The sequence below is a fragment of the Mustela putorius genome, unplaced genomic scaffold (genome assembly GCF_011764305.1).
Source record: "Mustela putorius furo isolate JIRA1106 unplaced genomic scaffold, ASM1176430v1.1 tig00000596_pilon_pilon_pilon, whole genome shotgun sequence".
NCBI lineage: Eukaryota > Metazoa > Chordata > Mammalia > Carnivora > Mustelidae > Mustela > Mustela putorius.
The window spans coordinates 12,285,487-12,312,470 of record NW_025421428.1 but is presented as its reverse complement, the minus strand read 5'-3'; the positions used below and the strand labels follow the sequence as shown (position 1 = coordinate 12,312,470).

General features: G+C 56.9%; 1 protein-coding gene across 17 annotated transcripts in view; it reads left to right on the top strand.

The window, feature by feature from the left end:
• RAPGEF1 (Rap guanine nucleotide exchange factor 1) overlaps positions 1-26,984 on the top strand; it is a 134,268-nt gene that overhangs the window by 96,016 nt on the left and 11,268 nt on the right. For 6 of the 17 annotated variants that reach the window (XM_045082629.1, XM_045082628.1, XM_004757080.3 and 3 more), the window contains 7 exons: positions 1,987-2,186; positions 4,309-4,467; positions 18,049-18,321; positions 19,135-19,227; positions 20,912-20,997; positions 23,919-24,030; positions 25,809-25,884. In XM_045082629.1, coding sequence (XP_044938564.1) covers positions 1,987-2,186; positions 4,309-4,467; positions 18,049-18,321; positions 19,135-19,227; positions 20,912-20,997; positions 23,919-24,030; positions 25,809-25,884 — 999 coding nt within the window. The remainder of the gene's footprint in view (positions 1-1,986; positions 2,187-4,308; positions 4,468-18,048; positions 18,322-19,134; positions 19,228-20,911; positions 20,998-23,918; positions 24,031-25,808; positions 25,885-26,984) is intronic. The other 11 variants (XM_045082633.1, XM_045082630.1, XM_004757085.3 and 8 more) reach the window with 8 other exon arrangements.

The window sequence follows — 26,984 nt, the reverse complement described above, 5'->3', positions numbered from 1 at the left end:
GAGAGGGGGATTAGAAAAGGCTTGCTCCCACCCAGCCTCCCGGCTTCATGAGGGGCCAAAGGGCCGGACACAGTCAACTCCGAGCTATCACTTGCCCCGAACCTATAGAGCGTGTAGAAGGGCCTGGCTCTGGAGTTAGGGCTCCCATTGCTAACCCCAGGTGGGAGTGAGGTGCACACTGATGCCCCCATGCAACGGCTGAGGGCTCCGCGCCTGCCTCAGGACAGGGTGCCTGCGAGGCGGGGTCCTTGAGATGTTTTGCCTCCCCGGGCGGTCAAGGCCCCTGCTGGCATCTGTGGCTGGGCTCCCTGGCCATGAGGGTGCCCGGCTGAGTCAGGGAGCCTGCCCCTGGGCGGCCTTGAAGCTACGGGCAGAGCTACCCCAGGGGAGCAGGAGGGTGGCAAGGGCCAGGCTTTCTGAAGGAGGTTTAGGGGGGAGAGGGTGCACGTGTTTTCCTCACGGGCTGTGCCTCCCACCAGGATGTTCTGTAGCCTCTGGGCTCGAAGGGAGAGCGGGACTTAGTGGCTATCGCTTTATGTTTACCCGGTGGGGGCTTCACAAGACCCACCCAGGGCCATTGCCTGGTTTGGCAAGTCACGTGGTCGGGATAGATGAGGTGTGTTTCGTTCACTCATTCATTCTAGAGATATCTGTGGACCCTGCTGTGTGTCGGGCGCCGGTGGGGCAGCGGCAGACATGGGCCAGCCCTGTCCTCCGGTAGCTTCAACTCTCCAGGAACAGGCAGTGAATCCTGTTTTATCTGCTTTGAACATGTATCCTGAGTCACATCAACCTCACCACCTCCAGCCACACCATAATCTGTCACCTAAACAACCGCATGGCCCCAGAGTTGTTTTCTCAAGACAAAGCAGCTCCAGGCCAGCCTGGAGGGGAACCCTTCGTAGGTTCCCACTGGTATGGCAGCAGGTCGGCCTCGTTGCCCCGTTCCCACGGCCTGTCCTGACCCTCCCAAGTGATTGCCTCACTCCTTCCAGTCTCCCCTCTCTGGCTGTGCCCTGCTTTCTGGGCCCCTGGCCCGGCCTTTGCCATTGCCCGGTCTGCAGCCTCAGTGTGGAAGGCCTCAGATAGCTTCTCCGTGTTCTGGAGCCCCCAGCACCGAACCACTTCACTCTCTGTCCCCAGCATTCACACCTGGTCTGTCTTCTGTCTCCTGGGAGGGTGTGAGCCTCACACGAACAGAAGACTTGCTTGCTGGTCCCGGTGTGATCCCAGCCCCTGAGCTGGTGCCCAACATGTAGGTGCCCGGTAAAATCACATATGTGGGACAGTCCCACAGGTGGCTCAGGACTATGGGAAGGGCTAAGAGGATGCCATGGAGAGACAAGGAGGGGCTGCTGGGCGGACGGTTGGTGCGGAGCCTCTGGGGAAGCCAAGCCACAGGCAGGGGAGAGCCTGCTCGGCAGGACACATGCACCCATCCCTGATTGTTCCCAAGAGGGGAGGAAGACCACGCATCTGGGGTCAGAGGAGTGGGAAGTGGTGCCTAGCCTCGGGTGCGACCACAGGGTGCCAGGAAACCCCAGGGCTTTTGGGGGAGTGTGGGGGGTCCCCCACAAGCTTTTAAAAAAACAGACTACTTTCTAAAGCGGTTAAAGAGGTTTTTTGAGTGGTTTTAGGTTCAGGGCACCACTGAGTGGAAAGTACAGAGATTTCCCGCAGGTCCTGGCCTCCCCCATTGTCCCCTCTCCGCCACAGTGCTGTGTGTGAGTCACCCAGCCTGCACCGATGCGTCCCTGTCGGCCAGAGGCACAGCCTGCGTGGGGCTCACCCTTGCTGTGTGGCCGTGGGTTTTGGTTGGGCAGCATGGTGGGGGCGGGGTGCTCTGTGGGCTTGGCTATGGCTTGGCCATGGCTTGGCCGGGCAGGGAGGGGCCCTCTTGGGGCTGGCGGGGGGTTCAGCCGTGTGCCCCGCAGCCGCCCCCAGTAATGCTGGGCCGCCCCCCCCCCCGCCCCGTGTACCCCGCAGTGCTGGCCTACATGCAGCTGCTGGAGGACTACTCGGAGCCGCAGCCGTCCGTGTTCTACCAGACGCCGCAGAACGAGCACATCTACCAGCAGAAGAACAAGCTCCTCATGGAGGTGTACGGCTTCAACGACTCGTTCAGCACCGAGGCCCCGCAGGAGCTGGCGCCGCCCCCCGCCCTGCCCCCCAAGCAGCGGCAGCTGGTAAGCCGCCCTCCGCCGGGGGACCCTCTGCTGCTGGGACCGCGCGGCTTCCCACGCGGGCGCTCTGCTTCCTCCCCCGGGCTCCCCCGACGCCCCACCCCGGGGGTGGCGGCGCCTTTCTCTCCCAGAGCAGCCCCGGGCAGCTGGGCCTGGCTGGTGCTCAGAATGTCTGCTTTCTCTGCTGACAGTCTCTTCTATTTTCCCTCTCTTCTCTGGCTCCAATATAGACCTCCCAGAAAGGAGGGACTCAATCAGGGCACAGGGCCTGGTCTGTGTAGGCCCATCTGTGGACTTGATTTACATAATGGCCCAACTACGCGGAGTGACTGACACCCCACCCTGGCCAGGGATGGCCCCGTGGAAACAAGCTCTATTGAAGCACGATGGCCTTACACAGAGCCGTTCTGTGTTCCCAGCGTGGCACCCTAGCTCCTCTGAAAAAGCCCCTGTGCGAGGAGCCCCTGTAGGGGCTATAGGTAATGAAGCCTAAGTCAGCACAGAGGGAGGGCTGTCCTGCCCGGGACAGGCAGATCACGTGTGCCTGCTGCGTACCTCCGGAACCTTGTCCCTACGGCTCCCAGTTTACCAACCAGGGGGACTGTGGTCAGATGGTCGAGTCCGAGCAACTCACCGGGAGGAGTGCAGAGGGATTCTTGACCCGTTCCGAGCTGTACGTGCCGTCAGCGTTCATCGGCCGGGCCAGCCTGGTAGTGTTCCCACTGCAGAGGGGCCTGGCCATCTTTCGTCCTTCGTGAGAGGACACAGAGGTGCTGGCCTGCCTTTTCTGACCCTGGGTTACTCCTCGAGCCCCTGCCCCGCCCCAGGGGCCCCTGAGCTTTCCCGCATTTGGTGAGCTCAGGCTGACCGGGCAGAGCCCGGGCCTAGCTGTGTCTCAGGACTTGCACTCAGGGCAAGTCACCCACCTCAGGTCTTCACCCATTCCATGAACACCTGAATATGCCCCAGTATGAATCTACGTGGCTGTGAAAATGTTTCAGAAAACCATCTTTATCATGGAAATAGAAACACCTGCCCCAGGAACCCCGACCTAGAATGTATGGTTGAACAGTCAAATTAGATCTCATTGAGATCTGAAACATCTCCGCTCCTCCTGCCAGTGTCCACAGGTGCCCATCGGTCATCCTCGGACATCTCCGCACCATGGAGCCCCCGGCCTTCACACAGACCCCTAGGGAGCACTCAGAGTCAGAGCCTGAGTCGGGGAGCCCACCGAGCCCCCCCCTTGCTGCAGGGCAGTAGCGAGGGGCCCAGGAGTGGGGCCAACGCCCTTCTGAGCGCCCCCTGTGTCCGCACTGCGGCTTCTCTTTGGCTTTGTGTGGTGCTCCCCATGGCCTCTGTCACACACACCCTCACCCCCCGTTAAGTCAGCTGAGGCTAAGGGAGCCAGAGAGACTTCACTGGAGCCCACCGGCCACGGGAAGTAGAAGATGGGGACCAAGCCCAGCTCTGGCTGCAGCCCGGCGTGGCTCGTGACGTGGGCTGTGCCTGCTGTGTGGCTGCCCTCGCGCGGACACAGACGCAGGAAGGCTTTTCACCAGCAAAAATAGTAGTTCTCATTGTGCCCGTTGGCCTGGTGCCGTGTGGCGGGCCTGGCTTTGAGCGCTTTACACACGGACGGGCCTAGACAGTTGTCCCCATTTTACAGATGCAGAGCCTGAGGCACACGGAGCTTTAAATAATGCCGGAGGCCAAACAGGTCCCAAATGGTGAGACCCAGGTTCAAAGCCAGGCGACCCGGCTCCAGCAGCACCCTCTGTGGAAGCAGGAATAACCCCAGGGTCTGCTCCCCAGGGGAGGACCATGAGGCCCCAAGTCCGTGCCAGAGCTGGATCCCGAACCCCCCTGGCCTCCTTCCACATTGCCACCACTTCCAGTGGTAGGACGGTCAGCTTTCTAGATCCCTCGCAGGGGGTGAAGGAGCGCACCCTCTCGTCCGGGTAGACTCAGGCGGGCATCTTGGATTCCTCTGCTGAGCCAAGAAGCCGTCCCTCTCCAGAACGTCCAAGCAGAGTTAGGCAGCAGCCTGTGAGACTGTGTGTGCCCGCCTGACCGTTCTCCGCTTCTCTCCCTCCTTCCCTGTCTTCTCTCGTCCTCTGTCCAGCAGGCCTCCTGTGCTGCTGCTTCCCTCTCCTCTGTCTCCTACTGTGTCCAGCAAACTAAAGTGGCCTTCACCCCCGAGGACAGCAGTGCCACTCAGGGCATCAGTGTGTCCGTCTCTAACTCCTTTCTCAGCCGGCACGGCACCTTGCCTGTGCCCTCGGTGAGTCGCTCCCTGCTGTTCTTTGCTTGGCAACGTGAGTGTGAGCATTCATTTGTCGCCTGTGCCTCCTGACTTGTGTGCCACTGCCCAGCCCTGACTCTGTCCCCTTGCAGACCCTGCACTAGATGGGAAGGGGCATGCGCAGTTGGTCCTCTGTGGCCCAGGGGACTGTGTGAAGTGGTGGGGTAGGCAGGGTGGGGTTGGGGACCGGGAAACGTTAGTGGGTCGCTCTCGGCATCACCATTCAGGTGTTAGCTGGCAGAAATACTTTGGCCTTTTTACCCTGGTTTACCATTGGGCTGTGCGTCAGCCCTGTAAGTGTTCTGTATTGAAAGAGAAGTCCTCCTCCCATAGGAAGCAAGGCCAGGGAGAGCAGGCCTTACCAGGGAAGGACAGAGTTTGAGTCTGAGTCTACGGGCCTTGCCGGTTAACTTCTGCTGTGTAGTAAGGCACTGCAACTCTGCGGCTTAAAATGGCAGCAACTGTTTGTCAGTACTTAGGACACAGGCTGGTGGGGTGATGGACGGCCCATCTGGCTCTAGCTGTCCTCACCGACATCTCTGGGACCTCTGCTGGGACTGCCAGCCGCAGTGGCTGTGGCTGTGCCCCTCTGGACCCACCGGCCTCTGTGAGGCCAGCCCGGGCTTGCTGCGGCCCCAGGAACGGATGGGAGCATGCGGGGGTCTTTGGGCCTAGGCTCAGAACCGGCCCACTGTCTGTCACTTCCTGGCATTCTCTCGCTTGAATCACAAGGCTGATCTGGGATTCCAGGAGTAGGGAACTGGGCTCTGCCACTCACCGGGAGCTACTGCCCAGTCACCTTGCCGAGGAACATGGCTGCGGGAGGGGAACGGGCGCTGCTGTTTCTGTAAACAGTTTCCTTCCGACACATAGCGGGCACTAACCCTTGGAGAGGCAAGTACTGGTCTGTTACCTTCTGCTGAAATCCGCGTCTGTCCAGACACCCGAACGGCCACGTTCTTCCTTCAGTGTATTGAGATGAGACTGAGCAGCCCGGGAAGAGCTTGGCTGAGGCCGTGTTTGGGTTCTGCTTGAGATCGGCTTTGCCGTTGGGTAGTTTGTTTATGCCTCCTGCCTCCGTTTCATTCCTTTGAGATCACACGTGTCTTTTATTTGGTGATTGTGGGGATTGAGTAAAATCACACAGGAAAGTTTTATTATTACAGCTCTTGCTCTCAGAGTTCTGGGTTCTGGGCTCGGTTCCGTCCTTGTTCTGCACGTGAGAGCTGGGCCATGGGGCTTCATCTGCCTGGACTTCCTTTTCAGAACTCTACAGCCTGGTGACTCAGAGACCTCGCCAAGCTCGGGCTCCCAGTGTGGTGTTGTCTGGTTTCTGTCTTTGGGAACCATCCATCCGTGGCCCACGTTAAAACAGTCCTGCCTGCAGTGAGGAATGCACTGCTCCTTTGGGGGCTAGGGCCTACCTTTTTAGAGCCCTGAGCAACTGTGCGCTTGCCGTAGAAAGGCTAAACGCCCGTTCCTCCACACTCCTGGCCCTACCCTGGCACACAGACACCCTCTGTTTCCTCAGCAGGCATTTCTGGCAAGCTCCTTTCACAAATCCTGCAAAACTTGGCCTTTACACAATCCAGCTCTTGACTGTTTTTCCCACTCTGAACATAAAATAAGTGTGAGTTATCCTAAGAAAGTATCTACAATGTCCCTTTTGAACAGTTTGGGGTTGGAGGGCTGTCAGTGATCAGAACTGTTTGCTACAGAGTTGATGAAAGTTTGAGGGTATTTCAGTGAAGTTGGGGCGTGAGTGTGTCATGGTTTTCATCCCTTGGGACGCAGGGGAGAGTCAGGCCACCTTGCGCTGGAAAGACGGCATCCTCCGTCCCAGTGCTGCAGTGCAGCCCTGGGGAGTGAGCTACTGAAGGGCTTGCTTTCTTTTTTTTTTTTAAGATTTTATTTATTTATTTGAGAGAGAGAGTATGAGAGGATAGAGGTGAGAGGGAGACGCAGACTCCTTGCCAAGCAGGGAGCCCCATGTGGGACTTGATCCCGGGACTCCAGGATCATGACCTGTGTCAAAGGCAGTTGCTTAACCAACTGAGCCACCCGGGAAGGGGCTTTATTTCTTAAAAGGAAAGTCCCCCAGCCCCCAGAGCTATTAGTAATGGTCTGAATGTTTGGGACATTTGACATCTGATGTGCTGACACCCCAGAGAAGTGGTTTAGTGCCATGCCAGCATATTCTTCGTGTGTTCTCTGCTTGCATTCTGAGATGAGCCCCAGATGGAGGGCTTTGGGTTGTTCTCAGAGCAGCCCTGTATTACTGAATCTCATCGTTCTGTCCTTCCGGGGCCTGTGTCATCCTTCCAACATGGAATTCTGAAGGGGGGCCCCTTGGGAATATAGCTGTTGTCAGATGTGATGATGCCTCACCCTCTCGGCGACCTGTTCCTTCTGCTGGGGAAGATTCTAACCATTGAATACCTCCCGGGAACCTCCTGGCTCAGTCAGTCAAGTGTCCAACTCTTGATTTCAGCTTAGGTCATGATCTCAGGGTTGTGGGATCGGGCCTGGCTTCGGGCTCTGTGCTGAGTGTGGTGCCTGCTTAAGATATTCTCTCTCTCTCTCTCTCTGTCTGCCCCTCCACCCCCTCGTGCGTGCAGTCACACTCTCTCTTTAAAAAAAAAAAGAAAACAAAACAAAATCTCTTGAATTAGAGCAGGAAAGCTGCATTGACCAAGCTTAATTGAAGTAGGGGCTGAAAACACGTCTTCTTCCGTCATCCCGGTGTTCCGGGATGAGTTACGCAGCAAGCACAGGGATCCCCCCCCCCCCCCCGGCAGGTCGTGTAGCAGGAGGGATCCTGAGGCAGCGTGTGAGTAAGGCCAGGAGAGTCACAGGCTGTCCGTGGGAACACCCTGGGTTGCAGAGCCAGCACAAGGTCAGGCAGAGCTCTGCAGGGGAGGTGGCTGTGGCCTGAAGGATGGTTAGGATTTCAGGTAGGTAAGGGGTAAAGGTCCAGGAGAACGAGTCCGAGATGTTCCACACAAAAACACCTGCCTGGAGGATGGGAGCCAGAAAGCCTAATGTGCATTCTGGAAGGGGCCTCAGGGGTGAGTGCTCGGGGATCAAGGTTATGGGGAGCTGGCTGAAGGGTGGTGCCCCTCGTCAGCCCTTCCGCGCGTCCTCAGGGTCAGCACTCCTTAACTGAAGCAGACCGCTTCCCCAGCCGCTCCCTCCTGTGCACGGCCCTTGAGGGTCAGGCCGAGGGTGCCCCCCGCCCAGCATCTTCCACTGCGTCTGCTCTGCTCTGCTCAGCTGACTCATCCCACGGGTGTTCGCTTGCAGTCCGTGGACTGTCTGTCCTGCCCGGCTCATGCCGCATCCCAGGGAAGTGGAGCATCCATGCAGACAGGCGTCCACACCCGACGTGTGGTCTCTGGGCCATTACGCCCTGTTCAGTAAAGTGTTTAGGGAAACTAGGACTGAGTGAGAGCAGGAAAGATGTGGAGAGCCATGGGCAGCCTCCGAGAGGCCCAGGGAGGCTGGGCCCGTGTTCCCAGCCTAATCCCATTGGGCCTTGGCCACGTACGTGCCTGGCCCTGGGGGCGCTGGGAGGTGCTTCAGTGATGGGACTTCCTGCAGACGGCTCTCTGCCATGTCCCAAGGGTCCTCTCTTTCTGTCCCCAGACTCTCTTGGTCAGTGCTCCCCCCGGAGCTGCCCCTGCATTCTCCCCGCAGCCCTGCCATGTTGGCTGCCTGCCTTCTGCTTCCACTCCAGGTCCGGTCACTCAGCTGTGAGCCCTCTCCCTCCACACTGAATTCCCACGTGCTGTCTCCTCTCCTTGGTACTTCTTTGGCTTGCATTGGCTCTGCTGCTGAATCCTGGTCTTGTGAATCTAAAAAGAATCTTAAAAGTTGGATGGGGTCTACGTTCACTTTACTCTTGACCAAGGTAGTGAGACTTTCTCCTGGGGGCCTGAGTGGCTCAGCCGGTGAAGCATCTGGGGCTTCAGCTCAGGTCCTGATCCCAGGGCCCTGGGATCCAGCCCCGCGTTAGGCTTTCTGCTCAGTGGGCAGTGTGCTTCTCCCGCTCTCCCCTCTGCCCCTCTCCACCTCTGTCTCCCTCTCCCTCTCTCAAATAAAATACTTTTTTACAAGTTAAGAAGAGACAAAGAAAATCTCTCAGTAACCATTAAGGTTGCCAGTGCTGTTCAGGTATTGAAGTGTTGCTGTCGGAGAAATCCCCTTCCTCCATCCCCAGACTGTCTTCTGGTGCATCTTTCTTTGGCTGACGGCAGGTGCAGGTTTGTACTGTCACCGAGAGGTCTGTTCGGGTACTAGGAATCTGTGGAAATACCCTTTACCATCGTGGCCTCCAGAATGATTCTGAATAGGAAAAGCCACTGGAAGACCCAGGTTTTGTGAAGCTTGAACAGGATCCACAGCAACAGTCATTTTTTAAAAACAAAAAAAGCTCTTCAGGGTCAGGAAGTCAAGTGTGTATCATTTTGAGGAGTTCAGTTACCAAGGGCAGTTTTGGGGGTGGGGGGTGTCTCTAGAGCTGCCAGTGTCCCGTTCTGAGCAGATGGTGACTCTCTAGGTGTGGAACCCGGGTTTTTGGACGGCAGCACGCATGCTGTCACCAGAGCGCCCGTTCGCAGGTGGTGTCTCTGCCATGCCGTCCCCCCACAGTGCCACAGTGAGGGCCCACTCCCTCAGACCCGGGGTAGCTCCTGAAGGCCCGCTGCTGCATCTGTCCCTCGCGGTGACCAGCAGCTGCCGTGGGGACTGCCGTGGGCGGAAACACTGGTGTAATGGCCGCGTGGGGAGAGAAGGAGTGAAGGACAGACCGCAGGGCAGGGCAGGGGGAAGAGAACCACCCGGATGAAGCAGTCCTCAGGCTTGGCTTGCTTGGCACAGCACCCTGTGTGTCTTCTGGAAGAAAGAAGCCCCCGCCTTCCTCGCCTCTGTCCCTTGCTTCCTCCTGAGGTCACCTTATCTTTATGGCTCCCTGCCCTGCTTGGAGCTCACTCTCTTGGAGAGAGGAGAGCAGGGGAGTGTCCGTGGACAGCACTTGCCCAGGGAGGGGACTATTTCTCCAAGCTCCAGCTCTCCCCGGGGAGGGGCTTTGTTCCATGGGCCTTCCAGACAGTCGGGCGCGGGGGAGAGAGCCACGCTGCATGCGAGCCTTGGGAGCCAGGGGCGTTCCGGGTCCTGGGAGTTGTAGAGACTTGCGCTCTGCCCCATTTGGGGGGCTCACCACTGAGTGTACTCTGCAGCCACGGGTGCAGCCATCTCACGAGACTCTGGGCTCCCCGCAGTAGGAAATTAGATCCCACACCCCTAAGCCGTGACAGGAGCAGCACCCTTCTGCTCCCATCCTGCTGATGATTTGTTTCTTCTTCGCCTTCTCCTTCTTCTTTTTCTTCCCCCTTTTTTAAAGATTTTATTTATTTATTTATTTTGAAAGAGAGAGAGCATGAGGGGGGAGGGCCAGAGGGAGAAGCAGGGAGCCCAATGCGGGGACTCAATCCTGGGATTCCAGGATCATGACCTGAGCTGAAGGCAGGTGCTTAACCAACTGAGCCATGCAGGTACCCCTTTCTCTTTTATTTTTAAGATTTCTTTATTTAGAGAGCACATGTGCAGTTGGGGGGTGAGGGAGAAAGAGACTCTCAAGCAGACCCCGTCAGTGGAGAGCCCTGTGCGGGGCTCGGTCCCACAACCCTTAGACCATGACCCGAGCCAGCTAGGCGCCCTGCATCCTGGTTATTTCTGTGAACGTCTCCACCGTCCCCTGAGTTGCCGGAGCAAGGCAATGAGTTATTGCCGTCCCTCCCGTCCACCACGGCCACACGCACACAGCAGGTTTACACGTGGCCTGCACGCCCAGGCACCAGGCCCCGCCGCACTTCTGAGTACATGCCCTCAGCTGGTCCTCTGCTCCAGCCTTGTCCGTGCCCCCCTGTCCCCGCCCCCCTGTCCCCGCCCCCGGCGTGGCCCCCCTGTCCCCGCCCCCTGTCCCCGCCCCCGGCGTGGCCCCCGGCCTCCTTGCTGGCCTTCCTGCCGCCATGCGCCCTTCTCAGCACCAGGCTCCGGTGTCCCCTCAGCGCTGCGGAGCCTTCTGTGGCCTCGCCAGCTCCTTCTGCCCACCTCCATGCCCAGGTCTCCCTACCCCCTGTTCTCCTGGCCCCAACTCCTCAGCACCCCGCACAGACTTGCTTCTGTCTTCCGTCCCGCCCTCCTCGTGGCCCCCGTCCTCTTCCCCACCGTCCTCTTCCTCACCAGCTGTGTGGACCTGAGCATGCTGTCCCCAAATCAAGTGGGGTGTCCCCTCCACTTCCTCTTCTTGATGGGAGCCTGGAATTGTCCTGACGTAAAGCATGTAACAGTGTAAGACACACAATTGACGTTTAATAAGAACGGAGGCATTTTAATATATAATCACACTGGGAAAGTGTTTCTTTCTTTCGTAATGTTCACGTTCTTTTTTTCTCAAAGTCGTAAATCCCCTTGAGGGTAAGGACTGGGCTTATGGTGTGCTCACGGCCTCAGTATGCAGCTCAGGGCCGAGCCAGCAAGTGGCAAGCGCTTTGTGACGCCAAACTGACTAGAAGGATCTTAATTCACCCAAAAGGGACCAAGGAGGCACCTAGCTCTCTTCGGCCACCTGTCACCACATCCAACTTCCCCACTTCCCCACATTTCATTACGACAGCATGATGCTGACTCATCCACTTCCAGGCGTCAGACACACTGGTCCCAGACTGGGGCCAAGAACCCAGCTTCTTTCTTGTTTTCCTGCTCTGCTAACCCATAAGGCCGTGGCTGCTGGCTGGCCCGAGACCAGAGCTCAGAGACCATCAGCCTCGGAGCCTCGCAAAGCAGCCACTGTGACTCAGCCATTTCTGCCCCTCATTTTGAAGACTTCTTTCTGCTTTTTTGTTGGTGCTTGTGGTATCTTGGAGGGTCATTGCTCTTGGACCAGCTTTAGACCCAGGACATAGCTGTAGCCCCTTGTGCAGACGTGCTCTGACTCCATCTGTGACAGTCCAGCTGGTCTGGCACCAAAAGGACCTGCCTGGTCCTTGTGAAGGTCCTGTGGTGACATGAACCCTAAGGATGCCGTCCTCACACCCGGACTCTCGCCTGGACCTTCACGGTCCAGGCCACTTGTCACTGCTCAGGGACTGCGTGCTTATCCCCTCTAGCGGTGGGGAAACTGGAGGAGAAGAACCGAACCGTGTCATCCACTCGGAGTCTCAGAGCTGAGATGAAGAAGCCAGATCGCCACTGGGAGGAACGGTGCTCGTCTGATATTTAGGAACTGCGTGATTGCTGGTCAATAGTGGAGACCGGACAAGGCGTCTTGAAAAGCCCCTGTGTCGGCTGGACGGCAGGAAGAGGGTTTTCATCCTTCGTGTCGTGACACCTCAGAGTGTAGCTACTTCTCTAAATAGACTTCTGAGAAGGAGTGTAAATCAGAGTCCCCGGCATGCTGGTTAAGTCCAAGTGGTGCAGAAATAGTTCAGTCAGATTTCTAGAACGGAATTTTTTTTTTTTTAAAGATTTTATTTATTTATTTGACAGAGAGAAATCACAGGTAGATGGAGAGGCAGGCAGAGAGAGAGAGGGAAGCAGGCTCCCTGCTGAGCAGAGAGCCCGATGCGGGACTCGATCCCAGGACCCTGAGATCATGACCTGAGCCGAAGGCAGCGGCTTAACCCACTGAGCCACCCAGGCGCCCTCTAGAATGGAATTTAAATCATTTTTTAGTCCGTACTAAACGTTTCTGTAAAGAGTCGATGTTCTCAAGGTCAGTATTTAGTGAACGTACAGAGCGTCCTATAATGTGTTGGAGATTTTTGCAAGAATATTACTAGCCATGAAATCATTAGCCCAAAATCTGGTGTTTTCAAGAAGGATCTTGTGATTCAGCTTGCAAAAATATGTCACGTGAGAGGAAATGTAATACGTTTCTTTCTTTCTTTCTTTTTAAGATTTATTTATTTATTTATTTATTTGACAGAGAAACAGAGAGGGAACATAAGCAGGGGAACTGGGAGAGGGAGAAGCAGACCTCCCGCTGAGTGGGGAGCCCGATGCGGGGCTCCATCCCAGGACCCTGGGATTATGATCTGAGCCGAAGGCAGATAGTTAATGACTGAGCCACCTAGGTGTCCCTGCAATATGTTTCTACTTTCACCAATCCTACTACCTAAAACTCTCCCAAGAAACATTTTGGGTTTGGTGTTTTTTTGTTTGTTTGTTTTACATCCTTTATTGTAAAATAGTAATTAGAATGTTCAAATTGTTTTTAAAAATAGATTCCACCAAGAAGTTTATTCAAAAAGAAGCTATTTTTTGGATCCAGGGTGATGCTGGTGTTGCCTTTCTTTGATGAGATGAATACTGTCCCATCACCCCTCCCAGCAGGTTCAACACAAGTGGCTCTCCTTGCCAGGAGCAGAGAGCGGCCTCTGGGGCAGGTGCTGGTGGCATCAGCCTCAGAATCTGCTGCTTGGCTTTGGAAACTTACCCTTGACGTTATGTAAAACATAGTTGTTATAAATTAACACAAAGACATCAAAGAAGGAAGTTGCTTCTGGGCATAAAGGGCACCCCCGCACCCCCCAGTCAAAGAAGGCTTCAGTAAAGAGGGAGTTGCCTGGGACCGGGGAAGGAGAGAGGAGACACATGGAACACACTTCTTCCAGTGTGTCGCCCAGTGACGAGGGATGTTATTGAGGGTCCTTCCTGGTGACTTTCCTTCTCGCAAGAGCCAGACCAAGTGCGCTTCTCTGCAGGAGATCCATCCCCCAGAGATGGCAGAGGGGCTGTGCAGTGGTTAAAAGCTTGACTTCGTTCCAAGAGAAATCGCTTAGCCCTGTGTCGTGTTGACACTCGCAGTCTCTGGTTTAAGGGGAGCCTGAGCCCAGGACCAGTGCTGAGCTGTGGTTCCCGGTGATACTCTGTGCGGGAAGGAAGCCCAAACCACACTGCAGCAGCAGCCGCCCTGGGGTGTGTTTTCTCACAAATGATGGAGCCAGACGTAAGCCTGCAAACCAGCCGTCCAGTAGCCTGTCTGTGTTGGTAAGCAGCATTCAGAAACACTGAAGTCAGAAGCCTTGCTTGAGCCAAGAGAAGGCAGTAATGGCCAATCTCTGGCAACTTCTGTGCTTCCCAGACACTTTACGACTGTGAGTCCATTCACTTGAATGATTGTGTCGCCTGTGATCGGGAGGGTTGAAAGCCTCAAAGCTCATAGCTCCAGGCGCGGCCGCTGCAGGCCCGGCAGGGTTGCTGGCCCGTGGCTCTGGCCCCAGCTGCTGGCATGCTCTCTGCCCCCCTCCCTACAGTCACAGGAATTAAACGGAATGACTGTTGGAGTGAGGGATTAGAATTTTGCATTTCAAGGTCTCCACTCCTGCTTTCTTGCCAGCACAGGGCTCGTCCCTAGTCATTTTTCAGGCCAAACCAGAGAGGAGATGACAGTGTCCTTGCAAACCGCCACCTGCCCAGCTCTAGGTGGCTCTGCGTTCTCGTGCGCGCACTCACAGGTCAGCACACATGTCCTCAGCCATCATTCCTCCACCCAGAAGGCTCACGGCGGTTCGTTCACGTGTCTGTTTGCAAAAGAGCAGATTGCTTGTTCCTGCATCTTCTTTCGGGAGGGCAGGTGTTGTCTCTGCATCCCTGGCTTGCAGACCAAGCCTGAGCTCCCAGCCAGGTCGTAGGAGTCCCACAGAGCTGTAGGGTTACACGGCTGGGGCCTGTCCCGTGCCCAGAGTGTTCCGTGACTAGGACATCCCTTGCCCATCTCCTGGGATCCAGGCTGTGTGTTGTGAGGTGTGGCCCGCTCTGTCACCCTGCTTCTCCATCTTTGTGATAAGGATCCCAATAGCCCTTCGTGTCAATGATGTGAGATGATTCCTGCCAACCCTTAGCCCCTCATCTGACCAGCAGGCATCGTCCTCCCCAGATGGTCCTTGCTGGCACTTGAGCTAATGGTGTGATCGTAACTGACGTTGGGGGCCAGGCAGCCCCTCCTAACTGCTTCTTTCCTGGGAACTTGCTCTGGCACTCCCAGATCTTCTGCAGAAATCTGCAGTCTCCAGCCAGGCAGCCTCCCCTCCCCCACTCCCGGTGGTATGGCGTCCTCAGCGGGTCTCACTCTGGCTATAAATAAAGATTCCCGCCACAGAGAGCAGCAGCTCTGTCAGAAGCACAGCCGGGCACCAGGCAGGTCCCAGAATAAACTCGAGGCGGTGATGCAGGGGCGTTTCTGCTCAGCGGCCCCCTGCCTTTCTCCCTGCCGTGATGAGGAAATGTGGTCTTGGAGGCCGGGAAGTACTTCTCGGGGGAATCTGCAGAGACGGACCTTGTCCACGGTGGTGCGACGATGCGCCTCAACATGGCCCTCCCCTCCCGAGCTGCAGGAGGGGCACTGAGGGTGCTCGGTGGCGCTCAGAGAGCAGTGCCTTGTCTCTCCCCACTCCGTTGAAGGTATTGTTCAAGCTTGGCTCCCGGCCCAGCAGGACTGCATAGCTGAAATACCGGAGGCTAGGGCTGCAGGGGGTCCGGGGGAAGGGCAGCTGGCCAGGAGGCTTTGTCCTGGCCTCCTCCAAGGTGGCCCGCTGCTCCTCTGGGGCACACATCCTTGGGGCAGCCGTCCTGGGACGTCCGTAGCCTCCCCCACCCCCGCCCCCAGCAGTGTCCCACTGTGGTGGGGACAGCTTGTCCACTGCCCTTCCACCCTCAGAGCCAAGCCACCGCTGTGAGGCAGGCGCTGTTCTGGACACTTCAGTTGCAATCTCAGTCAGTGCGTCCGTGTCCCCTTCGTTGGGTAGATACGTGGTGGACCCTGTGACCAGCCCAGCTCTGGTGCCTGGAGGGTTCCCAGACTGGGGCTTCGGAAGGCGAGGGGGGGAGAGCGGACACCGTCACAGGCTGGCTCCGTGCTTAGGACCACAGCGCCGTGCTCAGACAGTGCGCACGGACCCTCCGGGGGGAGTGCTGGGGTTTCCGTGCTCCTTCTAAAGGCGGAGGAACTGGGGTACCCGGCTGGCTCAGTCTGAGGAGAATGCGACTTGATCTCAGGGTCGTGAGGTCGAGGCCCATGTTGAGTGTAGAGGTGACTTAAATAAATAAAGAAACCAAGGCTCAGGAATGTCTGTCATGTACCCGAGGTCCCATGGGTAGAAAGAGAAGGCCCAGAACCCAGTCTGGGTGACTTGAGGATGTGCCTGCCGCAGTGACCCTGGCCATCGCCTGGATGAGGCACACTTGGTACGTGTGCGTCTGCCACCCTGAGCTCGTCCGGTCAGACCTGATGCACCATGAGATCGCGCAGGCCTAGCTTCTGTAGGCACGTCGGCTGCCCGGTCGCCACAGGGCCTGCTCGAGTGCTGAGTGAGCTCGTGTGGGCCAGGGGCCGTCTGTGAGGAACTCCCGAAAGGACTGGCATCTGCCCTAGTCTGTTCATGCTGTCTGACACAGTCGCACAGATGGGGTGGTTACACACAGCATGGGCCTGGAGGCTGCAGGTCCAAGGTCAGGCCTCCAGCACGGCTGGTGCCCCCTTTCGGTCCCAGTCTTCTCCTTGTGTTCTCACGTGGTGGGTGACATCATCAGCTTCTGAGCCTGGTGGCCCCTGGTCTCCCCACCTCCTAATACCACCATCTGTGGGAGTTAGGATTTCAGCATATGAATTTGGGAGGCACAAACCCTAAGCAACATTGATCTTTAAGTAGTTGGATTTGTGCACGAATCAGCAGAGCACAGCAGCACTACCCTTGAGGTTGCGCAGACTAGAGATCTGAGAGCTGGGCTCCCGAGTGAGACCAGAGCCACTGCCTGAAGCGGCGGTGTGGGCGTCCCTCGGGGTGGCCTCCTGTCCGCTGGCCATTGAGAGAGCCTCACAATGGGGAACGTTGACCAAGGATTCACTGGAGAGTCCCAGAACCCAAATCCTATATCCCACTGCCATCCCCAGCAAGGCCTACGTTGGGTTGGCCTGGGTGGCCACTGGGAGAGGCCAGTGCAACGTGGCACCTGGCTGGTGAGAGCACAGTGGGCGCTTGGCATCTCCGCCCCCCCACCCCTGTCTGAGAGCTACGGAGCTGGGGTTGCCCACGTGCAGCTCGTTCAGAAAGAAAGGATGGACACAGAGCTTCTTACGAGGCAGCTGAACACCCTCAGTGTCTCTCTCAGAACGTGGACAGCTCTCCCCACTGATGTGTTTGGCCATGTACAGGTTAGTCTTGATCTGAGGAGTCAGGTGGAGAAGAAGAATGTGCAGGAGGGAGGAGGCACCCCAGGCAGGTGGCCTGGGTCTGATGGAGACCGGCCGTGCCGGGGGCTTTGATCAGCCCAGCCGGGGAGGGGCCGGGGCCAGGGCCAGCAGCAGGCGGGCTGGAGGGGAGCGTGTGCCTGTCACTTGAGTTGTGGCCACTCTCAGTCCGGGGCAAAGTGTAACTTCACAAAACACTTAAGGAGATGAGTGGCTTTAATCTCCTGTTTAAAATTTGATTTCTTTCTCCTTTTCCTTGTCCTGGGTTCCGAAAACCCAGTGGGAAAACGGAGAGAACATCTGAGTGAGCATTTATGTTGAGCTCAGCTCTTGCCAGATTCTGACGTTTACAGCGGGCAGGTGGGCCCGGCAAGGACTTCCGATGCAGACCCTCCCACATGTCCCTCTCCCATTAGCCTGTGACAGCATCGGGTTGTCAGGCCCTTTGCCGGAAATGGTGACATCGTCAGGTTCTGAGCCTGGTGGCCCCTGGTCCCAGAGCTCCTCTCTCCCTCCTCCCACAGCGGAGCCCAGGCCTGGACAGCGCTTGTTGACTCTGAGATGCTGCAGTCCACTGTCACCACCACCACTGCCCCCCCGCCCGACTTCAGACTTGGTCTTGATGAGAGTTTGAGAGAGTGTGGCCTTGCAGCTCTAGGCTGGTATCAGAAGTACTGCAAGACCCTGTCATTTGTTTCAAAAAGAAAAGAAAAGATTGTATAGGAAAGGACATGAAGTCAGAAATTTTTAGCATTTTGATAATACGGCCCTTCCAACCATTTTTAAGGCCTAATCTTTCCCTCCTCAAAAGCATTTCAGGCGGATTATGGTATTTGAAAGGCTGCAGTGTTGGACTTTCAAGGGATAAAACCAAGGAGTTTCATGCAAAAGGTTCAAAATGACTAAATATGACCAGGTATATGAGTCCACATACTGAATTTAGCCAGGAGGTTCCTGAAGACGTCGCAGGGTTTGGGTTTGGCAGGTTGGGTTCTCGGACAGGACAGAGTGGGATAGCCGGTGCAGCGTGGGGGCTGGCTTTTCTTTGGGGGTGCCCGCGTCCCACTGTTCAGACATGGAAGATGGCGCTGGTCGGTCCTCGGGCCCTTCTCAAGGGAGGATGTGCCTGGGTTGGGCCACCTTGGCCAGAGGAATGCGGGGGTTGGTTTGGCCTGATCGGTGGTCCTCGTTCGAATCACTGTGCACAGCCCGTGCAGCTCAGCGGAGTTAATCTAATGACTTTTTCTCTTGTCTGTTTTCTTCCTCCCGTCTTCCCGTTTTTGTGTCTGTCTTCCGCTTTGCTTCCGTAGTCTAGATCTGTGTTTAGGTCCTTCTCCCAGGATTGCGTGCCTCACAGCCCGGCTTCCGTTCAGCCTTTCCTTCCGCCTACCTCCTCTTCCTCTCCACACTTCCCCCCCGTCCACCAGTCTCAGAGCTCTGACTTAGCGGGGCCAACCGTAGCCAGTCTGCCTCCCAGCACCGTGGACGGGCCTCTCTCATCTTCTCAGGAGAGCAACTTTCATGGGAACACTGTCTGCCTTCCTTCCGAAACCTCTTTCACTGACTCGCCCCAGACGCCTTCGGTGAGAACTCCACGCACACCCCCTCCACGTGGGGCTGCCCGTTTTGAGAGACCGGTGTGGCTGTTCCCGCAGCCAGGCCCGTTGCTGGTGCACGCCCCGGTGACAGTGGGGCACGATCCGGGTCCCTGGAAGGTCACAAGGTGCCATAGTAGCTTGTTTCCAGAACAGCAGTGGGAACCTTTTGTACAGAGTTCCTGTCAGGTGGGGAATCTGATTTTCCAAAAACAATTGGTGACCGTTTGGAGACCGTCCTCATAAGGCTGAGACGGAGAGTGCTCCCGCTTTTCTGTGGGGTCGTGTGTTAGGGAAAGCTGCCGACGCGCTGGGAAGACAGCTGCCGACGGAGGGCTCTGACAGCGGTCGGGGCCAGTTGCATGTGCGGTTGTGTGTGGTGCTGGTGGAGGGCCTGCTGCCAGGCTGTGTCACTCGTGGGGCCGTGGATGGGCTGGCAGGTGTCGACTGGGCGGTGTGGCCTCTGCCCCCGCGGCCCTCCTCCCGCCACGCCGGGAAGTCCGCAGGCCCCGCGGCCGCAGTGCCTCCTGGGGGCAGTTTGAATGGCCCTCAACCTCTTTGGAGAAGGTCCCGCAGGAAACTTGTGTTCCCCGTAACGCAGAGGCAAGGGGTGACCGAAGCGCAGCCTTCTCGGGCCTGGGAGAAGCTTCCAGGAGCAGCGAGGGCGGCTGCCGCCATCCGCTCCTCCTCCCCAGCGTCCCGTCCCGCTCAGGGCCGGCCCAGCAGGCCACTCTCTCTGAGCCGTGCGGGGTGGCTGCAGGCCTGTCACATGTGCATTTCCTCTCATCCTGTCTCCCCCAGAGTGAAAACACCAGTGAGGAGGCTGGTGAGGGTGAATACGTCAATCTGTATTCCTCTGGCCAGAGCAGCGAGGAGCTGGCTCGCTCTCGAGGCGTAAGTAACGTCAGGGCGGCCTCGTGCATGCGGCCGGGCCGGGCCCTGCTCCTGCCTGGCCGGGAGCCTGCATGGCTCCGTGGGGAGAGGACGAGGCTCCCAGAGCAGGTCCTCCCCCTGCTTGCAGTACGTGTGGTGCGCTTCAGGCCTGGCCGAGGAGTCTTCTGGACATCCGCAGAGGCAGCATGTTATAGGCCTGGCCACACATCGGTTGCTCTCCAGGGTTTCTTTCTAGCCCGCCCTGCCAGTGTTGAAGTCCATCTTCCGTCCCCGACTCTCCCACACTGCCAGGGCCCCTGGGCCTTCGCCCCCTCACACTTCCCCCAGCTCGCCCCTTCCCCCCCCGACAGGAACGGCTTTCTCAGAAGCTGGGCAGGTCTGGCCGGGAGCCCCCACTGTATCAACACACCTGCCGCCTGAGAGTGTAGAGAAACACCTGGTGTGGCCCCCCCGGTTGACTTCTGTCCCAGCTCTGTATGGCCGTTCTGCTGAGTGGTCAACTTCCCAGGTTTTGCTGCAGCAAAACGTGAGCAAGTTCAAAAGCTTCCAAAATAATGAGTCCCTTGAGAGGAGGCGCCATGAGGACTCAAGTTTTCCCTGGTGACCAGCTCACAGGGCCAAGCCTGTCTAGTCACTCCTGGTGACACGAAGCCCACCAGGGGCACCCCCACTGGAGACGTTTGCAAGTCCTAGAACTCTGTGGATTTTCACTCCAGTGGGATTCTGTCCACCGGGGACAGGGACCCAGTCCCTGAAAGCTGCTTCTCCTCTGGTGTTTCCTCCTCCCCATCTCCTCTGGTGACCTGTGCCCCTATGTCACCCAGGTCAGCCTCCACACAAGGAAGCTGTTCCCTAGCTGGCCTTCCGTGGCTCTCCCTCCACCTGGGACCACGTTCAGTGCTGACTTCTCCGAGGGGAAGGATGATCTCTCTGAGGATGATCTGTGTGTTCTTGCCACCCTGCTTTCTCTTGTGGCCTCGGTGGCAGTCCAGGGGTGCCAGATTGCCGTGTTGTCACCGAGTGGGGTGGGCCCAGATTCCCAGGGCCTGGCCGCTAGAGAAGAGGGGGTTGCAGTCATGCACTTGAGCAGCTAGACCCCTTGGAACCATAACTGGGAGGCACTTGAACCTGAGGACTGGTTTAACTAGGACGTCAGTTGAGGCTTGCTGCACACTGGCAGGGCACACAGGTTTTGGGGGCAGACAGCCCTTGGTTTGAATGCAGGCTGCAGCCTTCTAGCCGTGCCTTGGGCAGGGCCTTTGACCTCTCCCAGCCTGTGGCGGGGGTGGGAGGGGCCGCTGTGATGCCAGTGAATGGACAGGGTCTTGGTCAGGGCCAGGCGAGAAGAGGTACTCGAAGCCCTTAGTGCAGTGCCTGGCTGAGCTTGGCTGAGTGGCGGTGACCCTGGCTGTCCTTTCTTCTAAGAGGTGCTTGCGATGGCTTTTCTAGGTTGGCAGCTGACAGAGGTCCTAGGCAGGGGTACCTGTTATGTCCGCAGAGGTGCGATGTGAGGCCGAAGAGGGCCTTCCCCTCCTGTGTCATTGACTGCACTCACAGTTACCCTGCTCACAGCTCGGATTGCTCTGTAGGAACTTGCACTTGGGGCCGCTTACAGGCGGAATGCTGGGAAGCAGATCCGCCCGGTGTGGGCCACCTGTCACAAACCCAGCACTTCTGTTTTCAGGAATCACCAGCTATGAAAGACGGTCATCCTAGAGATCCGTCGTCGGCCAGCAGCGCGGCGGGGAAGGAGAGCAGAGGCGGCGACAGGTAGGGAGTGGCCGCAGAGTGAGGTTCCCTGAGAGCCGCAGGCTGGGCTGGGGAGGGCGGCCCCCTGCCTGCCAGCACGCCAGGCCTGTGGGAGCTGGCGGGGTACCTCCTTCCCTTTCCTTCTGACTCGCAAAATTCTGCATGTTCAGGGTAGAAAACATGGCAGGTACAGAAATGTGCAGTTCAGCCAGAAAAATCACTAGCAATCGCACCCTTTAAAGCGTCCGTTCTGGCGTGCGTCTGCCTTCCTGATTACGGCTCACATACCGCTGACTCTGCAGATGACTCAGGATAGTTTCCTCAATCCCAGGCCAACCTTCCTTGGCCACTTCCAAGTTCAGGCGCACTAAAGGGGTGTCAGAGACCCCCCACACCCAAAAAATTTTGTGAGTTACTAGATGTGTATATTGTGTTAAACCATTTGAAAGTAAGTTACAGACGTGACAGTCAGCTTCTAACTTCTTCAGTGTGTCTTCTAGAAGATTTTAATTTTCTTGAAAGACTTATTTGAGAGAGAGGGCAAGTGAGCATGCGGGGGTAAGGGAGGGTAGGCAAGAGGGAGAGAGTTAGAATCTCAAGCAGACTCGCTGCCCAGCACAGAGCCCGCCTGACACAGAGCTTGATCTCATGACCCTGAGATCCTAACCTGAGCCGAAATCAAGATCTGGATGCTTAGGGGCGCCTGGGGGCCTCAATCAATTATGGGTCTGCCTTCGGTTCAGGTCATGATCTCAGGGTCCTGGGATCCAGCCCCACATCGGGCTCCCTGCTCAGCGGGGGGTCTGCTTCCCCCTCTCTCTGTACCCCTCCCCTGCTCATGTTCATTCTCACGCTCTCTCTCAAGTAAATATCTTAAAAAACAAAAAAGGAGTTGGACACTTAACTGGCTGAGCCACCCAGGTGCTCCTCCTCCTAAAATATTTTAAAAGTCTACCAGATTATACCATTATCACACCTAAGAAAATTAATACTAAGCTCCCTCGTATCATCTGACATGTAAACCATCTTCCATTTGCCCAACTCTCCCTAAAATTAACTTGTATAGCTTATTTGGGGGGACCAGGATCATTCAGGAGTCAGTACACTTAGTTGTACGTCTCTTTAATCTTTTATAACATTTTTCAGTATTAGCACAAGTCACACTTGACCAGGTTCAGAAATACGGAGTGAGTTTCTCCACATGTAGGACCCACAGACCCTCTCTGCCGTCGGCGACTTCACGAGGACATTGCCTTCTTCGTGAACTGTTACACAAGTTCAAGCTTTTCCTCCCTCTCCAGGCCAAGGTTCAGCTACCTCTGGGTTCTGGGCACAGAGCGAGGCAGTACGCACTTGTCAGGCCTCAGCATAAATGGCTGAAGAGGTGGCGAAAATAAAATGAGATAAATAAAGCGAGAGACAGGAGGAAAAACCAACTCCGCTCATTCTGCAGGGGCTTGCTGGAGAGGGCTGCCTGCCCAGCCTGCTCGTGGCCCCTCCAAGGAGCTACCCGTGTGGAATCCATCTGGTCCGCCTGCCCGGGCTGAGATCTCCCCGTGGATTAAGCAGGGGATGATGGGTTTTCTAGTTGAACACCTAGTAGCAAACGGCGTCTGTGCCAAGCAGCAGAAGCCCACGGGTCCTGCCTCCAGCTGCACTGAACCCAAGAGCACCATTTTCCAGAATTGCAGATGGCCCTTGAAAAAAAAAAAAAGCAGAAGGAGGAGCACATTCACTGCTTAGAAGCAATTACAAAAATGGCCTCTTTCCACAGAGGCCAGACCGCGGACCTGACACTGAAGGCACATGTAGCAGATGGTTCTTCCCAGGACCGTGTGTGATTTTGCTCTGGGCCATCCTTGTCTTACTGAAGGCACAAATTTTTATGTCTCACATACTTAGGGTTAAAAATGTGGCCCGTGACCGTAAGGCCAGCCTGGGCCTCACAGACTCCATGGTAGAACTCATCAGAATAAAATGGGAATATGAGAGAAGATGCCGGGGCAGGCAGGGCGCCTGCAGACCCAGGGTCTGTCTGCTCCCGGAATGCCCCCTCTCCACCCCATACGTCCCCTCCGCTGGTGGTTCTCTCCTCCTCCTCCCCCCTCACCAGCAAATTCCTGCTCTGCTCAGTGCTGCGGGGCTCGGCTCGGCTGTCCTGCCACAGGGGCCTGTGGTCGTTCACACTGGCCTGGGTCTTCCTGCTCAAGCTGGTGCCCCTGCTGATTGTTTTAAAGTCAGTCTCTCCTGCTACACACCCAGCATCCCAAGGACAAGGGCCGGTCTGCCTGGTTCATGCTTCTGTCCTGCAGGAATGTGGCCTTTGGAAAAGACTTGAGGGAGGACGCTAATAGCCATGTGAGCTCTCTTCCAACCTACTTGCCCTTTTGCTCTTCCTGTCCTTGGATACCCACTGTGCATAGGGTGGCCTTGACAGTGACTGATCCCATCACTTATGTAAATAGCTCAGGGAAACCTTGATCGTTTTTTTCCTTTTCGTTTTTTTTCTTCTTTTTTTTTTTTTTAAGTAGGCTCCACGTTGAGCATGGAGCCCCACACAGGACTTGAACTTGTGACCCTGAGATCAAGAACTGAGCTGAGATCAAGAGTCAGATGCTTAACCAATGAGCCCTGTAGGCTCTCCAGGCTCCTGCTTAATCCCTTCTATTGACAGAGCATCCACAGAGAGCAGGAAATGTCCCAAGGTCACACAGGTCATCAGTAGCGGTGTTGGCAGTCCAGTCTGCAGCCTGGCTTCCAGCCCCCACTCAGGCCCCCATGCTGGGTGTGGGGAGCACCGTGGCCTGCACACGAGAGCTGCAGTTCCAGAAGAACCTGTCAGGAGTAATCGTAAATCGGAGTCTTGCAGAGAGCTACAGCCCCCTGGTGTCCTGGACCCCGGGGCCTGCTGGACTCTTACAACACAAACCACTTCCCTCTAGGGCCTCCAGGTCACCAGATGGTTCAGAGTTGGCGCGGTCAGAGGAGGAAGTGGACGAGCTGTCCCTCATCGACCACAGTGAGATTATGGCCAGGCTGACACTCAAGCAAGAGGTGAGTACAGGCCGTGTGCGGCGCGGTCCGTGTAGGGGAGAGGGGGCTGTGAGGACAGCGTAACCTGGAGGTGTCTCAGAGAGAAGGACCCAAGCAAGGCAGTGACAGGGGAGGTTGGCACCCTCCCCACTTCGTGACCTCTGCACTCAGCATTTATCCTGGGCACGTGGATGGCCTCCTGGAGAGAGTGCGCTGCCCCTTCTCTGACACTTCCGGTCAGTCTTCTTGCAAGTCACGTACGATCTCTAAGCCCCAGAGGACAGGACTCTGGAGGACACTGTAACAGTGGAGCCTGCGTAGGGTGCTCAGCACGGAAGCCGAGTGCAATGAGCCCTCAGTAGCATAAGCTGCCTTCCCGTCAGTATCAACCGAATCAGCCCCTGTAGTTTTGGTGGGAGCCTCAGACTGATTGAGAAGTCTCAGGCCTGCAGCCGCCTCTGTCCTGTGCCTTGCAAGGAGGACCTGGGCGATTCTGGAAACCAGAGGAACGTCTTAATGTGCTCACCTGACCTGGCCCTGCGGGGTGACTGTGTTTCTGGGCTCTGGCTGCGCGGCGGCGCACACACAGAACAGGCAGGGTGGGGCTGGCGGGTCCCTGGGGCAGCCAGCTTCTCTGCAGAGAGAAGTGACACTTCGTGACCCTGGCCAGAAAAGTTCTGAACAATTGGGTCATGGGCCGCTGCCCTCAGCCTTAGCTGGAAATCCAAGATGCTCTCGGGACTCTGGAATCCAGGGGTGAAAACATGGACACCCTGGAGAGGCAGGTGCATCTCCGAAATAGAGGGTCTCGGGGGCTCGAGGGGCAGTTTCCATCAGAACCAGAGGTGGAGGGACGCCTGGGTGGCTCAGTTGGTTGGACGACTGCCTTCGGCTCAGGTCATGACCCCGGAGTCCTGGGATCGAGTCCTGCATCGGGCTCCCAGCTCCATGGGGAGTCTGCTTCTCCCTCTGACCTTCTCTTCGCTCATGCTCTCTCTCACTGTCTCTCTCTCAAATAAATAAATAAAATCTTTAAAAAAAAAAAAAGAACCAGAGGTGGAAGGGCAGGGGCCGGCTGTCAGGCAGGCCTGCCGGATGACTGCTGTCTCAGGCTTTGGGCAGGTTCATGGGCTAAAGCCTCTGTTTGCCACCTGCAAGTATGACTTTTTCCTTGATTGGCAGAGGGCGGCCGATATCCTGTTAGCAACATCTGGGACAATTAAACATCTTTGTGACGCTTTAAACTCCTTTGAGGGCTCCCTGTACAAGAACCTGTAACACGATAAGCGACTCTTCCTTCCACCTGGGGAAACGGACGGAAGCGTGCGGCGGCTTGCTGCGGTCGTAGGAACATGACCGTGCTCGGGCTTAGCTCTGCCGCCCCTGTGGTCTTGTTGGGAGTGGCTGGTGCAGCTCTGCCTGCCTGCATGGGAGGGTCCCACCGTTCCCAGCGTGAGAACGGCCCTCCTCGTGTCCCTGGCCCCGGCTTGGTGAAGAGGGAGAGATCTGTCGGCGCCGTCGTCCCTCAGCTCCGCTGTGACCCAGCGCAATGTGCCCTGCTGTCTGGCCAGCTCCCAGGGCCGTCCACCTCCCAGATGAGCTCTGGTCTGTCCTGTCTTTGGAGTGCAGAGTGGCCTCTGTGCTCGGTCATGCTGCTCCCAGGCAGGGGAGGGCGGGGGCGGTGCGGCCCAGGGTCTCTGCGGTGCCGCGGCTTGGTCGTTCTGTTCCACCTCGGCATTCCGGACCGGAGCCCGACGGCCGGATTCTGCTGCATGCTCTCCTTCGCTTTGTCTTCGCAGGGTGACGACGGGCCAGACGTCCGTGGCGGGTCCGGAGATATCCTACTGGTGCATGCTACTGAGACAGACAGGAAAGGTGCGGCAACGCCCTGGGCAGGGGCCTTGGTCCTTGTCACTGCCCTTGGGGTGGGCTGGCCCCACAGACCTCGGGGGGGGGGGTCAGAACGTGGTCCTGGTGACCCGCAGTCATTGTGCAGAGAGCCTACCCCTGGGGATGGGACCAGCCCTCTCAGGGTACACCCTCCGTGGGTGAAGGCCAATGCTGACCCCCCTGGGGCCGCAGAGAGCGAGCTTCAAGGGCAGAGCTCAGCACCTCGGGTAACAACACGTCCCATACTGTTCACCTTCCAGCAGCGCGTAGGTGTAGCTGTTTCTACTTTTCCTGCTGTCTGACCCATTATGTTATTCTAGACACCAGTCAGAGTTTCACTTGTGGCCTCCACGAGGAGACCCCGGCCCGTGTTCTGTCCGGAGCTCAGTCTCAGAACAGTGGTGGCAGTGTCTAGGAGAGTTCTGACCCCTCAGCACACGGCCACCCCATTCAGCGTCCTGATCCCGTTAGCAGGGCTGGGAAGGCAGGGGACCTAGCGTTGGGCGGACTCCGTGCTAGCAGAGGAGTGCTCACTCCGCATCGGGTCCGGCAGGGAGGGGAGAGGAAGGGCTGTGACCTTGACCTTGACCTCCACCAGGAGTGCTGCCTGTCCTAACGTGGGCCCCCTCCACACTCCTTTTCCTACTATGTCTTTGAAAGTTAGTAAAAAGGGGATGTGACAACAGTATTAAAGCCAGTTGTGCGAAAAGTTAAAATGCCCCAATCCAGAAACCCTCACCCACCAGTTTTATTTTTATATATGACCATGTCCCATGTTTTTGTAGTAAATTTCCCCAGGTAGAGTACACAGAATGATTTGAGGAATTTTTAAATTACAAAAACAGTACAGAAATGGTCACATTGCAGAAAATTTGAATAATAGGGAAAAAGAAGAAATGACCCCAACAAACTTACCATAGCCATTATTTTGCCCTTTGGGGCTTCTTCACCCCCGGTTTCTTTGGACTGGGGCAACAGCCCGGTGCTGGGAACTGAGCTCAAAGCCAGGCACGTCCGTCCCTTCCTGGCCTCAGCAGACCCTCAGCAGACCTGCCTGTTGGAAGAGGTCCCGGTGGGCAGGGAGA